The sequence below is a fragment of the Acromyrmex echinatior genome, chromosome 1 (genome assembly GCF_024713525.1).
Source record: "Acromyrmex echinatior isolate Ae372 chromosome 1, ASM2471352v2, whole genome shotgun sequence".
NCBI classification, from domain to species: Eukaryota; Metazoa; Arthropoda; class Insecta; order Hymenoptera; family Formicidae; genus Acromyrmex; species Acromyrmex echinatior.
The window spans coordinates 22328763-22347256 of record NC_141852.1 but is presented as its reverse complement, the minus strand read 5'-3'; the positions used below and the strand labels follow the sequence as shown (position 1 = coordinate 22347256).

Genomic DNA, 18494 nt, shown 5'->3' with positions numbered 1-18494 from the left:
AATTGTAAGTTATAATAGCGAATTAGATGCAATTTTGCATCTAATTTGCTATTATAACGCAATAATGATTAAATGGGGCAATGGTTTGCGGTTTAATTGGGTGACGGGTTAAGCACACACAGGTGCAATTTACCACGAGCTAAGTGAACCGTAACGAAGGTAGCCTATCGAATGAAGTGCTTCGGAGGTCGATTGACGAGAAGAGAGCGAACGTGTCGTTAACAAAGTAATTTTTCAAACGAGCAAGCATTATTTCTGAGTTAAGCCGATGAGGGGGGTTTATCGGACGTGCACATCGGCAAAACAAATGGCTATTTGGCGTATATAATTCTCCTGTATTCTATTTGCGAAGTGCATATGTGTAGATACACATGCATACATATATATCAGACGGAGAGGCAGAAATTATATCCCATATCCGGCATTGCAAATGAGATAATTTCCCGAGTGTGATGTGAGACGTCGTTATTCTCATAATTAAAAGTTGAGTTTCTAACTTGCGACTATCTAACTGCTCTATAATTGTCCTAATTATTCCAGGAGGCAAGTTCCGTTTTGTGGACGCATACTCGATCATTGACCTCTTCCATCTATTTGGTAACATTCAATAAAATTCACGCCCCGCGAATAATTCTCATGTTCCCTTCTGCCCATAAAAACTTTATTCGCAAACGTGGACGTTGCAATGACATCGCCCTGTATCTGAAAAAGTAGAAAGGTAATATCCGTTCACTCCGTAGCAGTAATGCGAAGAAAACTTAAGCTTCTACTGAGTATACTTTCTTAAAAATTGATGCTTTTACCATGGACATGGTGGAATCGATGAAGCTAGTGGAAACTTCTCTGTTTCGTGCTGAAATAACGTTAACCTGCTTTAATATCAACAAAGTTGTGGCACATCTTAGAGATTATCCTCGTGAGAAAGAAGGAAAGTTAAATAAGAAAAATCAAGTGTGTTTCATATAGAAACAGCTAAATCTTTATGTTCTCTCTCTCTCTCTCTCTCTCTCTCTCTCTCTCTCTCTCTCTCTTTTTCTGTCATATTATTTTTAAAAAGCGCAGATCTATCTTTCGTCTGAATTGTGGAATAACATTGTTTAACTTATTTAATTACTTTTATAAATTATAAATGCTGAATTTTTATGTATCATAAAGATCAACTTAAAAATTTGGAAAACTTACTTTCAAAGAAATACTCGAATTATTTCCAATTTTCTATTCAATATTTTCTCATTTATTAACAATCGCCGCTCGAAACAGATCTGATGGCATGTGGCGAAAACATGAGAAAAATACGAGTCGCAATGCACGTACGACGAAGAGTCGTAAACCATCAGCCGTAAAGCCCAAGCATTTATGAACGCACATTGGAATTAAAGTCTTTTCACGAGAAACTTTTTCACACCGTACTCACAGCTACAACATTTCATTCAGAAAAATCGTAGTTGTAGTGAATTAACACTGAATTTTTATCACAACTTATACAATATATGCTAGAATATACATATACAAGTAAAAATACGTATAAATACTTACAAATAAAACATAGATATGCGTAAAAATTTTAGAATAGAAAAATTATTTTATCTACTTTCTCTTATGACTTATAGAATAAAATATACACCACAATTCGTTAAGATAACGTAAATTCTTATTTAATTTAGTCTTCAGATTTTATTAATTTAATAAAATGTTATAAATCCGTCATCGTTAAATTTAGGATGAAAAATATTAAACGTTCAAAATTTTTTAGAACGTCATGTGCGTTTCGTTTTAAAACGGACAAAATGACAAAACAAAATTATATCTAATTGGATTAAGAACCTATAGTGCAGATTGTGATGTTGCTTGCAGTAAGAAAAAGGTTGAGATCAAGTGAGATCTTATAAGTCGTTCTCTTGTCCAACGTAATAACGAAATACAATAAATAGCATGTTGTTACCAGTTCTCTGGCAAACCTCCAGGCTGTTGCCGACATGATTCGTCGTCGAAGGTTATAAAAGGGATATAAGCTCAAGGAACAATAACATATTTGATCTAATCGTAAATATTATTCACGAAAAGAAATAATATACTACCAGATTTTTATATTAAAACAATCGGAATTTAAATACAATACAAAAGTTTTTCTTATAAATGTGCTGAACCAGCTAACGATGCAGTAGAAATTCTGTAAAACTATATAATATTTTTATATCAATTTATCTTTTCACAGTTTTATGTACTTTTAGGGAAGCTCAAATCCATCTTATTGTTAGAAATATTTTCTCGCTTTTAAATACATGTAATGTATAAGTATAGCTAAATCTTCCCGTTATTCAAATAGATATATTAATCTCACAGATATATACCATTTTTTTCGTTCTCATAAATAGAAGATGCATTGTCCTCCCCAACGGGTTTATTAATCCGATGAGTCATAAGTGTAAAAATACGCAGCTGAGTGTCCGTAGATTTATCATGTCAGCGGAGGGATGAAGACAAATGTCTTACAACAATTAATAACTGTTATTTTCTTATGATAACGAAAATATTTGAAGAAAAGCGTCATTGAAAGAGAACAGTCACAATATATCTCCGTGCAATCATTAATAAAAACAAATTTAATTCAATCAAGTATAAAATGAATACAATTAGAGAGCTCAGACAAAAATATATTAATATTTGACAGGAAATTTTCAAACCATAAGTCTGATAAAAATTGTTGATAGAAACAAAGTGTACATGATTATGAATTTTTAAATATCAAATTAACATAATTTTAACTTTGAAAAAACAGAAGATTTTATGTCAGAAAATTATAAAGAATTTTTTATAACTATAAAAAAAAGTAAATCAGAAAGGAAAGTATATAATAAATTTTGTAGTTTTAATTTAAAAATTTATATTTGTTTATATTTTCTTATATATGTCTATTGTAGTAAATCTATTCTTAGGATATACAGCGAAAGAAGTCAAGCATTACATTGTATATACAATGTTTATGTTATATATCTATTTTAATTTAATTGAATTTGCAACAAGTCAAGCATGAAAACTTTAAATTGTGAGATTATTCTTGAAAGTCGTTGACTTAAATCCTGTAAAAAATCCTTCTCATTTCCATTATAATTCAAGTAATTCTTTCGCCGCTTCGGTTATCTATAAATTGATTAGCAAAGTCGACTTTAACTGATGCGTAAAGCCGATTAAAACGCAACATCGGAAACTTGTTAATCTCGTTAGAAATGTGCAGAATAGTAGCAGTATAGCTGAATTATAATTCGCAAAAAGAAGGGCGAAATTACAACGACTATAACTAGAGTTCGCGCTTGTTTCAGGCTTCACAGGCGCAACCGTTCAAATTATTTCCTCGTTCTAGAGAAATTACTATCGTGCACTTTTTGCTAAGGTTCTTTGCATCTTCCTGCCAACGTTATCCGATGGCGACCGGTACGGCCCTTCCGGTAATTTGCTTTTTCCCCTCCTGGTTTACTTGGCTCCTTTCTGCAGTGGTGCCCACCACTCTTCTTCTTCCTTGAAAATTTAATCGCGGAGCCGCGACGTCGCCTTTAATGCGATTCTTCGCCGCGTTCCTCCTTTTACCTTGCCTCGTTTTACCGAAGTTTTATTTCATGCCGTCGACATCCGCCAACGCGAGACTTTCTAAAAGAGCCATCCGCGTCCGTTGCGGTTAATAACGGCAACCTTTTCCTGAGGATACTCACTAAATCTTAAAGAAGAAAAAACACTGGTGTTTTGCGGTATTGCCGCATTGGTTAAATATCCAGCCAACACGATTGGAAAAGTCAGAAGAATAAATCGATTTTCGATATTAACGAATGCTATTCCAAGGACTGGTTAGCGAAATTAAATACGTTCTTCGGTTTGGAGCGGAATCACGGTCTAAATTTTGCAATCGTAAGCTAGGATCCAGGAACCAATTTCGACTCCTACATTCAATTTCGTCTTACTTCAACTCTTCGTTCAAATACGTTAACATTTTAAGAACGCTTACAACGTCGAACGAAGCGTATAATATGATATCCAGCCAGTCGTGAAATTACGAGATACTACAAGAGATTCTGAATCGTAATTTTTATGAAAAATCTCATCTTGGATAATAGCGAACGTAATATGACGAAAGCGTACTTGTCCTACATGAGATCTTACTTAACTTTATGAAGCACAAAATTACCATTTATTATTAATCTCGTACAATTTAAATGATAGTGCAATTAATAATTATCGCATGAAACCGACATTTTACAATATTCATTTCAATCATAAATAATATATTAGAAATGTTTTATCGATCACTTTTGTTTACAATCGTAGTTAATGCATAAAATAAATTTTAACATTACACGTATCACTCATTTGCTACATTGCGCATTGACACAATCAAAAATCAAATATTCCAAAAAATAAATTTCAATGTTTTATTATTAAAATTTTGTGATATTAATTTAAAAATGTAATTTTGTAATAACTTTTTGTTTTGATTATAAAAGAATAAAAATATGTGTCTTTCTCTCGTAAGCATTTTTTTAAGTTTCCATTCTTTTTGTACAAGCAACTAATAAAAATGACAACGTTTTAGTTATGTCATCGTTGTAACAAATGAGCGATAAGGTCAAATATATTTATAAAAGGACACCATTAGATTAATCATTGATTTGAATAATTAAAAAAATATTGAGTTGAGTTTTCATTCTAACTTACATTTAGCCGTATTTCTAATGCTCACAGACGAAATCAACAACTCGAATTACTGTCTGCCCGTTTCACTTCGAATCAAATTACTTAGCCGCTGGTGGTACATCGGGTCGTAATTGCGAAGGAAACTTCTCAAAAGATGCTTAAGTTCGGGAAAACTTTCTTAGGCTCGTTCTCAAATTTACATTTTCCGCGTTCTAGCGAAGACTTTATCAGTCTACGACGACTTTTACCGATGCAGTGCCATCACCCTGGTATAATTAAACTTGTCGCATATCCTTTCGGAACGTCGTATCTATTACTCGAGAATGTAGCGAGCTCGAGTACTTCGCCGCGATCCATGTCGACACGTTTCATAAAATTTCATTACTTCTTCACGACAGTTATCGCGGTTCGTTAACATTGGGACTATTTTCTGTTGAGCAGGAGCGAACGGATGCGCCGGACAGAATTGGCCCTGGAATGGTAATCGCGGCGCGGCGATAATAATGGCTATCATGGCGGCCACCTTGTTCCTGATGATGACATCGCTGACGATGACGGTACCCCCGATAACGAATGTACTACCGAGATGCGAGCCAACAATCAGCAGGTAGCTCGCGGGCATCCTCAAAGAAGATATCGCTGCCACTGTCTGATCCGATTACGTCGTCCATGTAAAACCTAGTAGTCTAGGGCTTCCAGTTATATATGTTACTATGTATAGAATAGATAGTCGAATAACGATGATTTTTATTCTCGAGGAGCCTATGAAACGGAGAGAAATTGGTGAATCGCTGGCGGATCGATGCGAAGCTACGCATAATTAATATACAGTTACTTTTAAACATGTTGTCTTTTGATGTAAATTGTTGATCACTAATAAAAAAGTGAAGAAAACAGGATAGAACAGTGTCCAAGACATAGGCAGGAACAATGATTACTTAAAGCAACGAGATGAACGAAGAAATTGTTACAAATCGAGGAATCATGATTAGATTCGAATGTTTCAATAACGAAAGAACGGAGAAAGGACGGTGGAAATTTGATTTTTTTTTTACGTTTTGATTTAAATTATTTGACGGAACACACGTCGAGTGCTGTAAACGCGGTATTTATTATAGTGATCGGAGTGTTCACCAAGTGTCAAATATAGATTATACAAGGGTAACTATATGATAATTGATATAATAACGTTAGCGCAGTAACGAGCGGCGTTCTGCTCAATATTTGCTCCTTTTATGATGTCTAACAGAAAAAACGCATCATAGGTACCGATTTGTAATCTGTACAAATTGTAATAAATTATAATATGAACCGTAAACATGGCATATCATATTATTGGTACGCACTGAGTGTATATTTTACATCACTATTTAAATTCGTCTCTTTATATTATACGCGCAGAACTTCTCATCAAGGAATGAAATCAATTCAGATGCTGGGTAAGTACATTTTACTCTTTATGCTCTCTTTCTGTGTTTTATTATTCTTCAACGTAATTATTCTATTTATCTGTATATATTTTACTGCCACTTTCATATTTTATTTCATATAGCATTCGTATTTCACAGCGCGGCAAACACTTGCAATCGGAGAGCAACTGATATAATTTCAGGCTTATGTGCTCTTAAAACTAAGCCTTAATTCAGAAAATGCTTTCAAACTTTTATACCTTCAAAGCGAGTTAATATTGATCCATCCATTTCACGCGAGTATGTGTTTGCACAAAGTACTCTTAATATTCGGCCCGGCTTAGCATAAAAATAATTATTATCCGGCTGCAGTACATCTCTCTCTCTCTCTCTCTCCTCCCCTTCTCTGTCCCTTTCTTTGAAAATGTTTCTGTATTCCTGCTTTTGCGTTCGTATACGAAGGCGTACCTTTCTATGAAAACGTTTTAACCTTTACGATTATCTATGTTAATTCTACGGGAGGATTCTAATTGAACCAATCTTAGTTCAGATCGAAGTGCCTGACATTTAAAAGCACTTCTCCCTCGTCAAACGAAAATGCGCGAACTCTTGTTCATTATGCAATATGTTAATGCCTAGGCTATCTGGTCAGTTTTAGGACTTTTCAAATTAAGAATACAAAAATGTTCTTAATTCTGTTTACATTTAAAACTCAAAAACAAAATCAGTAGGAGACAAGTATGGAGGTGAAATGAAAAAGATAAGCTTTCTTTTTAAACATCATGAAATAGGTACATAATTCTAACATAATTCTAATATTTTAAAGTGAATTTCTATTTCCCAAGAATTTTACTATACATGTACTCTTCTAAAGAGACGATTACCGAGACGAAGCGAGTAGTTTGAGAAGTCTTGCTAAATATCGAATAGAATCTTATAGATGAAGAGGGAAAGGTAAAGAAGGACGGGCGGAAAGGAAAGTAGCAAGAGTCATGAAAATAGTTGGATTAGCTACTTCGAAGGGATTGGCAAATTGCAGAAATTGCAGGAAACGTCTTATAAGCGTTTCCACCGGTAAATTAGATCGCTCGTAATTCCGCTTCACCACGGAACGAGATATATTGTCCGTATATGACGATGTACCGGTACGCGTGGTGCTACGGTAGTAGGGAAGACGAAAACGTAATTGCGATCGCCGTGAAATTGACATTAATTAAACGCGCAAGAGGGAACGTAACGAGGCCAGGTAGCCATTCGGTCCGTTTGGTTTGCAGCCGAAATTAAAACTCCGCTACATGCAGTATGTGCCGCACGTGTCTGACTTGCCGCACGTAGTTCTACTCTTTAACGTCGCATGACACATGGCTCTCGCAAAGGCCTTGACTCAAACCACTTATTCCAACGTTCCAATATCTTATCGCCCCGCTTATTCGAATTACGTTTCCTACGTGTTACACGTATGACATATTGTAATAATGTAAGAAAGAGGCTAAGAAAATTTGTATACGTGTTCGAAATTAATTTAAATATATATTTATAAAATTATTGCAATTAATATGTAGCGATAAAATAGAAATTAACATAACTTATAGAATTAATAAAAAAAATCCATTCGTTTCTGCGTATGAAAGAAAGAGGACTTGCTTTTTAAATATATTGCTATAAAGAGAAAACAAAATAATTATTGAACGATCATTTTTATGTGAGGTTTGAATTACAATAATACGATTAATCAATTTGATTGTTACAATAATAGAATATCTCGAAACTTGAGCAAGGATTGTGTTCTCGTAGCTTAATATGTAATCTACATTGATAAACTGAATAGAGAGAGTTTATTACACCTCGGGCATTCTATCCCGATAATTGAAGAATTAATACCTCTCCAAGGGTATTAAGGACAACCGCGAATACCTCGAAGCAGGTCTTATCGTAAAGCTTTGGACATCTTATCCGGTGAAAGTTTATACCGAACTAAAACTATCTATTACTCTTAAAGTTCCCTGAATCGTGTTCCACAGAGGAAAAGAAAAAGAAGAAGACGACGAGAAAAAGACAAAGAGGAACAGAGGAAAACTGCAGATCGCCATTCCGATACTTAATCCATTCTACTATGATGCATCAAATTACTTTTAAGCGAATCTAAAAGCCTTATTTCCTAAAAATATCTTGTTATTTCGCGACATATCATTACATTTGCAGTTGGTAGATATTATTGCAACATTTACATCATTTCGCTGTAGATTATATATTTCGTAAAATCATTATGTGAAGATAATAATCAATAAAATTTTAATGCAGCAAATTGTAATAGCTCTTAAAAAAAATTATTTCCATGATATCACGATCAAATTTTTTTTTTATAAATATATCATAAATGCATATTTCAACTATGGTAGAAATTTCATGCATTTTTTGAACAGTTACTGAACAATTATTGCGCCTGTTTAATAACTACAAAGTATGTAAAGCTAAAGAATTTCAATCAAGATTTAATTTTTAATGCTTTATTTGCAGTTAATGCGCACAAAACATGCGCAAAATCTGAATCCATTTACTGAACAAAAACAGACAAATAAATGAACTATACAGTAATTTAATCAATAATAATTTATTAATGTTGGACAATAACTGGAGATATCTACACAGTTTGTACTTATTTTTACCAGGAAAACTGTTTCCACTAAATAAAACTCTTGTCGTTGTTTTTCTCCATTTTTAATATTGTTACAATTATAATGTGAATATAATAATACTAAACAGTAATTGGACGAATATCCAATAAAACTGCATACATTTCTACCAGGGAAACGCATGCGTTATTAATCTTTTATACATATAAACTATTATATTCGCCAACAAATGCAATCAGATAAACAGACACATGGAAATAACAGTTTTGCCGGAGCATCTAAAAATTTAGTTAAAAATACAAATTTGAAAATAATTTTAGATCATCAACATAATTATATAGGACGCTTAAGCTAGTTACTAAAATATCAAAATTTTTTACAGTATTGCTCATTACGTTTAAATTTTTTACATAAATATTTTGATTCAACAAAACTATTTTCAGATTTACTTAATTAAATTTTTAGATACTTTAGCAAAATCATTCTTTTCGTGCTTGCACCTACTTGCAAATCATTGTGGCCTACATGTACACTGAAACAAAAGCTGACGTCAATTTATTTCGTAATATTTCAAATACACATGGGAAATGTCGAAAGACATCGTGCCATCTCGTTAACGATTTCTGCAATTCAAGCACGCTTCCAGTAACCGGATGCATCAAAATCCGTAACCAGCGACGATAGCTGCCGTTCGTTACATTCACGTTAGTTATTTCCTAGCGAGTGGTTTCGTCCAATTAAAGTCTCGTAACAAGAGCAACTAAAGAATATAAATCGCAGTGCTTATAGTGAAAAAATTTCACGATGTTGAAGTATCTTAAAAAAGGATTGCCAACGCTTTAATCGATATATAATATAATTGAAGTATTGGCTACTCGGCTTCAATGCTTTATATTAAAACAAATATGTAATTTGTTGTATTAGAGAGGTGGCTCTCTTTTAATCCCTTATCAATTGTTTCACAAGAGGCTGCCGCAGCATAATACCATACTTTGTACCGAAGTTCTAAGTCCCGTCAACAACACAACTTGAATTACTAGTTTAAATCCCGATCTAGCATGAGTCTTAGGTCAGACTTGGCTAACGTGAGTTTCTATTGGCGAAGTTTAGTCAAGTTAAAGAGATCCAGTCCACATTAGAACAAGGCGTTATGCACTTGAACCGTGATAGAGTAACACGTAACAATGAGAGAAATGAGAAAAGATGATTTAGCATATCATTCTCACGTAAGCAATAGAAATGGTACATAAATAAATAATTTGATTTGCCTCTCTAAAGGCTTCATTTAAATTCAATGTCTAAATCGATGTACAAAATAATGAGTAACAAATTGCATCAAATTGCATTAATTAATGCATTAAGAAAGTCCTACAATAACATAAATAATTTCGAAATTGCATGCAATGCAATTAAACACCGAGTTAAATATTAATCGAGGACGTAAATATATGTATGTTTTTTCATTTATCAGAAAAATTAATAAATATTATCGTTTTATGAGAATAAAAAGATTAATAAACATAAAGCAAAAATTGTCCGAAAGACTGCAACAAAACAAAGAAAGAGAACTGTAGGGGAAGCGAAAAAGTAAAAAAAAAGCACGAGAAAAGGACGATAAGAGAGGCATGAACACGCGAGAGACTGTCGACTTGGCACGCTAGAAGTGAGAGGATATGGACCGTTTCCGTAAACTATCAAGAAATTGCATTAACATGGTTATCGCTGGCGGCAAAGGCAGAGAATTCCCTTAGGATTCGTATGGCTCTTTGCTGCGGGAAAACTTTAGTGGGGAAAAAAGAAAAGTTAAGAGAAAAGTTGCAGAGTTAACCACTAATAAGTCGTCTTCGCCGAGAAAATTTACAACAAATATTTATTTTCTTGCTACTTGTGCATTTTGTCACCACTTTGCGAGAAGTCAAATGAGCTAAAACGTAGATATACCTTATAAAAAAATGTGTAAGATTTAACATCATCATTTGTATACAGGATTTTACAAAGAATTTTATTCTATTTCGATAAAATTGCCACACATTTTATCCAGAGATAAAAGAATATCCGTCAGCAGAAATTCGAATAAAAAGAACGTTCACTTTCAAATTAATAGAATTGTCCAATTGTTCCTTATCAAAGACAAAATTTCGTATTTATTCGAGAGTATTAACACCGTCAGCTGCGAAACAGTTAAAATGCAAACGTTCGCTATTTGTAACTGGTGATAAGTCGGGCGAAAAAAGTAACGCATAAAAAGGGATCGTATAAGTTTTTTCGGCTGCAATTTCATCTACATTTTCCTTTTACGGTTTTTTTTCCCAAGTCAGAGACAAATTAATTGTCCTTTCGGTAATTTTCGCTTTGCATATTCCGATTTTAGCAAAGTAGAGTGTGAACAGCAAACGCGACTGTCTGCGCGAACAAAGAAAGTTACGGATCGAATTAAAGCCAATTACGGAAAAGTTTTTGTCCTCTGTTTGATTCATGCGCGTCAGCATTCGAAATTCATTAATTAATTACGCGAAAGAGAGTGACCACGAGACGATTGTACGCGGACAAAAAAGTTGCAGAGGAAAAACGGATTCCAGCATACAAAAGTGCGACGAACTAGACGACCTGATGAGTCTTGATGATACCAACCATTTGCACTTTTAATTAAACCCCGTGACAAAGCAATAAATTGGCGTAATAAATTGGTGCCGCCAAGTTCGGATAATGGTGGCATAGACGATATGAATTGCTTCAGTTATGTGGCATAAAAAGTAAGAGTAAAATGCGATTATGCCATAATTAAATTTAATGACAGTCCAAGAACTTGTTTTCCTTTTGATATTTTGATGTTATCATTATTATTATGTCACAATATTTGCATCAACAAGAAAAGAAGAAAAAAACGAAAGTCGGATTATTAAAGTACACGAGTAATATGAGAAATTAAAAACATGCGGCTTTTCATGATTGTAATATATGGATGGGAATATCAGACGCATGTTATTCCGACACATGTTATTTGCCATAAACGCATAAATAATTAAAAGCATAATTTTTCATAATTTCCGTTATATTTATCGATACGCATTTATCGATGCACGTCAGGTCTCAGCTGCGCAAAAAGTTAGTCTCTGTGAATTTAATTCCTTATTCAAGCGAATATTAAAGAAGAAATAAACTTAAGAAAATAATGCTCGTTAAGACCACGTGCATGCATAATACTTGTATGATATGTTTGCACACTGACATAACAATGAGTGAAATAAAATATAGGAGTACAGAGTAAAAACGGAAATATAAAGCACAACTTTAAAATGAAAATACTTTGTTGAAATAATAATACAATCTTCCCTCCGACTCTACTAAATCTTAACAATATTTAAATTTTTTCTTGCTTTTCAATTTTGATTCTATTAAGGCGACAGGGCGATACGTCGCGTCGCCGCAAGTCGGCGATGCTATTAGCATAATAATTTAACGTGCCGTCGGTTCGAGAAATAACTACTTAACAAGTTAGACAAGCTTAACCTGCACAAGATAAGGCAGGGTCGGACATTCTTGGCACAATAAATTGAATAATCGGAATTATCAATAACTTTATGGCATCCTTCCTCTATTTTATGCTCGCGAAACTTTAGAAACTCGATCGATCGAATAAGTGGAAGGTACATTCGGCTTAGCCGCAATCGAGATCACGTAAGCTCGCGTCGTAATGACTTACGCGAACACGTTTCCTCGCGCAATAAGATATATTACTTACACCCTCAAGATAGACTGGGAGGTCGTTGGCCGCGCAAACTAAACGATTCCGATCGTTTCGCATCGCCATCTCAAAATACGATCGTTCCAGAATATACGCGCGGTCTACAGTCATAATTACTTAACAAATTATTCGAGCGACAGACGCTTAATTAAATCGCGAGAAGGCGAGACAGGACGTTACTCGCGCTAGAAGCTAATCCATCACGATTAGCAGTCGCTGTTTCTAATTTGACGCTCTCGACGTTCTCCATATACATGTGTCCGATAATGCCGGTGCATTTATCATCGGATTAATAGCGAAGTGCCTCCGCTATTGCGACTCCACGACTAGCTCCGCTAACGTTTATCATTGACCTATCAATTCGTATCCTACACGGGGCCGATGGTGCACCGACCCGTTGGATACGTGTCATCCCGAGAGAGGATCTCCAAAATTATACAGCTTCCTACTAAATCTTCCTCGCGTAATGTAAAAACTTGGTGACTGACGACGTCATCACAGAGCAGTATTTATGAAACAGCGACTTTCAAGTAGAATAATTTACACAACAAACATTAAATCAATAAAATCGATTAATAAATTCAATTCATTTCAATGATACTTAAACTTTACATTACTTTTACATTACTTTTACTAGGTATAAACAACATGGAACGCAATCCTGTTTTATGCCTCTATATGCATTCGACTTAATCTTAGCAACCTATTACTAACCCATTCAATCGTATCCTATATTTGACGGAAGTTTCAGCGGTATGTCATCGTGCTATTGTATGTGCATTTCAAGTAGCCGCAAAATATATCATTGCAATGTTGAAATTCATTATAGCGAATATTACATTATACAAATTCCTCTCAGGCTGAGGATATAGATGTATGTCATTATGGTGTATCGTGATTATAATGCATGTGCTGAAAATGCCTTTAACATGCTATATATTGATTTAATAAGTACGCATTAATTTCTGCATTGTCGGTAAACCGATCCCTGAATTTGCGTTCTCGTTTAACAACAGTATCATTTATGCTGTAAAATAGGTCCCATTTGCGTTATGTTAATTTGCGAATATTCATCAGAATGTAGAGAATAATGAATTTAAATGATGGGAATACAATGAATCTGCGTATAACGTTTAATAACACCGAATATTGATACATATCGGGAAACCGACATTTTCTAATGATATTTTGATAGGTATTAATCATATTATAACAATGATGTACAAATTAATAATTATGTATAATTGTAATGTATAATGTTTTGCGGAATGTACATTCTATGTGCGCAACTCATTTTAAAAATAAAGCCTCCGCCATCTTGTAATATTTGATAAGAAGATATTTCTTGCTTAAACTGGAAATTGTAAAATTCACACAAAAAAATATTATTAGGCCCGCTTTGACCGAATAGGACTTTTATTTGTGTTGAACACTTCTCGAGAAGATTAATTGGAAAGAAGACTAATACAAAGAACGATAGTTAATCCATTACTTTCTACTTTATAGGAGGCCAATATTTATTATATTTCTTTTAATTTTGCCTTTCTATTCCTCCTAATAATAATGGAAGGAAAGAGTTGACAAAAAGTTTAATTCATCATTTAGGAGCAAATGAAGTCAATTTTCACATAATTTTGTTTATTCACGTCGTCTGATGTTTTTCCACTACACCGAGATAAATTTCTAATAAAAAATGAATCAGAAAATTCTAAGTACATCAATCAGAATTCTGATTATCTCATTTAAAATTAAAATGGATTTAATCGAGAAAGTCAGTTTGACTCTAACATTCACTTAGTTCGCTCGTGTCTTCGTTATCTGTGTGACATAATGTCTTAACATTATACTTAAGTTATTGTTAATTTTAATTATTGTTAATTCGATTAATCATGATTTCTACTACAAATCTCGGCTCCTTTTGGAAGGAAAAATTATTTATGGTCTTGCAACCACTGTGAGAAACATACATATAACTTTCCAAGTGGAACTTGAGATAATAATTACATATACAAAGAATTTATCCACTGATGATGACTCGGAATGATGACTCGGAATGACCGCGTGAAAAAAACGTTTGTATATTAATTAATAAATCACCACTGAGAATTTGGTTGCGCTCCAATTACTGCGCTTGACTCTCATTACCAGTGTACTTCTCCTTATTGATTTTTTTAATCAAGAAAATTCTGATTTGTCCATTTTCAATTAGAATTCTAATTTATGCAACCAGACATGCGACCTCTTTTTCCAGTGTATATAGACTGATTATTGCGATAAGTATCACCACCATGCTTTGGTGACGAATTGATAAGATACCCTCAAAATGAAGGACATGGGCTGAAGTACAAATCTCAGTTAAAGTGATATTTCGCAATAAATTCTTCACAGTATCTTAAAGATGCTCATTCAGCATCAATAATACTAAATTGTTTATGAATTTAATTTGTAATATTACGCACTCCAACTTCAGCTTAGAATCGTGTTTCAAAACCGATAAATAATCAGCAAATAGTTTGCTTAAACTGGAAATTATAAAATTCATACAAAAAAAATTATTAAGCACTAAGATTTGCTTGATAGAATAAGTTTATTTATTGAAAAAGATATGTGCTGTCGTTATTATTCGTGTGGAAGCTTTCGAAATTACGGTGTAGTCTGTATCAGGTGTTATCGTGCGGAATTTTAGGTGAACGAGAGAGAATGCAGTGATTGCTCATGCTTGCTCTCTTTAGTCAGATTTAATTGGCGAACATACTGCAATCTCGTTCACCTAGAGTTCCGCACGATAGCGTGTAGTGCGTGATGTGTTGATGGCTCTATCGCGAATGCGAACACAACCACCAGATACAGACAGTTAATGGATACAAAACGCAAATAAATCTAATAATATAAAGCGGAAGAACGTTATATTGTTACTCTCTTTGAGAACATCGCACACTGCTCTTCTAATAAGCATTTCTACATTAAGTTTGAGAATATCTAAATGTGAACATAATTTTTCTCTAAAGTATGCATTTGCGTGCTAAAAAATTTCAGAAAAGAGATAACTTATCCTTGAAAAAAACTACAAGAGAATATTTATAATTACTCAATAACAATAATTATATTAGGACTTTCGAATTTTAAACAATATAAAAAGATAAATATAGTAGGCTAATGAGAGTTAGCAATGATAAACGGCGCAATTATTTAGTGAATAATCAATAATCAGATATTAGATTGATGTCTTCTTTATTTGGTTTTTAACGTTTCGACTCTCTTTAGAGTCCTCTTCAGCAAGAATGATACAAGTATAGTTAGAAAAGAATGATACAGTATAATTACATGTCCATAATGTTTAAGTCATTCGCAAATTGACAAAGATGCAACTTTGTTAAGCTGACATTTTTTTAAAAAACAAATCTTATTAGAGTAATATATGCAATATAAACAATTTATATGACTTATCATCACGGAACATGAACCGTTGCACTGAAGCTTTGTTAAACATGTTAAAAACTTAAAAAGTAGAAATGTTAAAATCAAATATAAAGATCACACATTTTTAGAACACACGTCTGTGAACGACAACGTGTCACTCAGATATGAACTATTCTCGAAGTAAGAGGTCACACAGTAAATATTAAGGCAAATTTGCAATTATGAAGAACAAAACATATGTATGTATATTGTTATTAAGTCAAATCGATAAGAACTGCAATAAATTATTGTATAATAATTAAAAATTGTCAAAATTATTAGAATTGTAAAATAAAGAATTACATAATAAAAAGAAAAAATTCAATATAAAACATATTTCGTTAAAATTGTTACATTTTCGTCAACTAATAAAACTTTTATCAAATTAAATTAATAAATCTAAACAAGTTACTACATAGTCAAGAGAAACTTTCAAGCATCGCTGCATAAGTATGATGCCTTCTATATCTGAACGTAAATTAAGGTCATTCTTTTGCATGTGTATGAATGCCAATTCCGAAATCAATCTTTTGTTCAAAAATTTCTCCTTGTCTAAAATTTGAACGTTCTCCCAATCGAAGTCATATGAAAATTCAATACGATAAAGAATCAAGGATCAAAATAAAGAAGACATCAATCTATCATCTGATTATTGATTGTTCACTAAATAATTGCGTTTATCGTTGCTGACTTATTAGCCTACTATATTTATCTTTTTGTGTTGTTTATAGTTACTAACAAGAAAATATAATTTTATAAGGATTTTAACGCCGTCATTGTGACGAGGGTTAATTATAAATGAGATTTTCGAGGAAAAAAGGCAGACGGAAGAGGATCGCACGCTATAATCAGCTATCGGAGACACTTAATAGTGTGCGTCGGACAAGACGGCGGCCTTAGTTAACTAAACGACCGTCGCTATAATCGTTATCATTATCATTCCGTACGCCGTGCAGTGGCAGACTATCTCGTCGTGTGTATAGGCGAGCGACGGCAGTTATATGGCAGCCACACGAGAGGAGTAGTCAACTGCAACGTCGGCGATGGGTATTGGCAATTAAAATTCATGTCGGCGTCGTTAACCTTCGCGCGCGCATATATACAGGAATGGTTTAATGCTCATCCAACACACCGACGGATCACGTACGTGCAAATACACTTTGTATCATGTGATGGAGCAGTGATGAAGTGAAATGTGAGTCAGACGCAGTGGGTATATACAATGAAGAAAGGCTGTCTCTTACTCGGTGAATGTAGCGCGCTCGCCATAGGAAATATATCACACTAGTCCTTTCTCGGTAGCACAATCTCGGTATCCGAAATCATAATAGTTCACGTAAAAAAATATTTTGCTACTCCAACTAGAATTATAACTGTTTTTTATATCTGATAGAAAATTATGTATCATATACATAGAATTTATAGCACAAAAATCTAAATTCTATCTCTGTCGTCTATACGATTAGATGCAATATATATCCAATATTGCAGTACTTGCTAGAAATTTATCTATTTTGATTATTTTTTGTACTTAGATCATTATATAACTGCAAGATTACTTTTTTGAGTGTTCCATTAAATAACTTTTCTGCATCTTCTAATTTAGAATGAGAGCTAGAAATTGAAATATTCCATCGGAGATCACGAGCTAGAGAAACTTGTCCGTTATCGCCGAAAGTGTTAAATATAGGCGAAGATTGTATTAGATAAGAATTTTATGAAGTTTAGTTAAATTTTAGACGACTGAAGATCTTTAGTTTGCACTTCTATTTGTGTGCCCAGAGAAGTTCTCTAAGCAGCCGAGTTTACCGCAAGTGATTGCGGGATTGCGATAGTCTTAAGCCAATCCTGTTAGTTCTCGTCTTATCCCGTCTTATCTTATCTGTTTTATCCGACAAGTAAGACAGGATACTTCTCAGTGAATACTTACAGAAAGTATTCATGTTTATAGAGAATAATATGCATGTTAGTAATTCTTAAAAAATAAGAGCTTAATTTACTAATTAACGTTTTATTCTTATAAAATGTGATCAAATATCAAGAAAATATTTTACATTCTTTTTTTAATATTTTCATATAATTATAAATACATGTACAGAGAATAAACAAAATAATATGAATATAAGTAGTAAAATAAATACACTAAGAAATTGATCTCATTTGTTTTTAATGTACATTCTATTGGAACAGTAACTCAATGCTTGAATAATTATCAATTAGAATGTTGTACTGTTCCTTTGGTAGAACATCTTTCAATTGCTTAAATAATATTGTGCTTCATTCCTAATGGTACAACACACAATAATCGCAAATAGATTTGATTATGGTCTGATTTACGTGATTTATTTTCTACAGTAATTATAATATGCTTACACTTACAGTATATAGGCCAATTATGTTAGATTTTCTTCCATCATTTTTATTGGCTGGTCATTGGAGGAAAAAAATTTTCTTCTCAGTATGTATTTTCCAAAATTGCTATCTGTTCTTCAAAACTTCAATATCTTTCCTGACTAATCGTCTGATTAAATATTATAGTTTTGAAGAATAGAGTAAAATTCTCTC

At 33.4% G+C, this 18494-nt stretch overlaps 2 protein-coding genes across 2 annotated transcripts in view; one reads left to right on the top strand and one right to left on the bottom strand.

Annotated features, from left to right (window-relative positions):
• LOC105145948 (beaten path VI) overlaps positions 1-6001 on the top strand; it is a 116216-nt gene extending 110215 nt beyond the window's left edge. The window contains exon 6 of the mRNA XM_011055868.2: positions 5125-6001. Within this exon, the coding sequence (XP_011054170.1) occupies positions 5125-5294 (170 nt within the window). The 3' untranslated portion in view covers positions 5295-6001. The remainder of the gene's footprint in view (positions 1-5124) is intronic.
• The window catches only part of kl-3 (dynein heavy chain 8, axonemal kl-3), a 286847-nt gene that overhangs the window by 128167 nt on the left and 140186 nt on the right, over positions 1-18494 (bottom strand).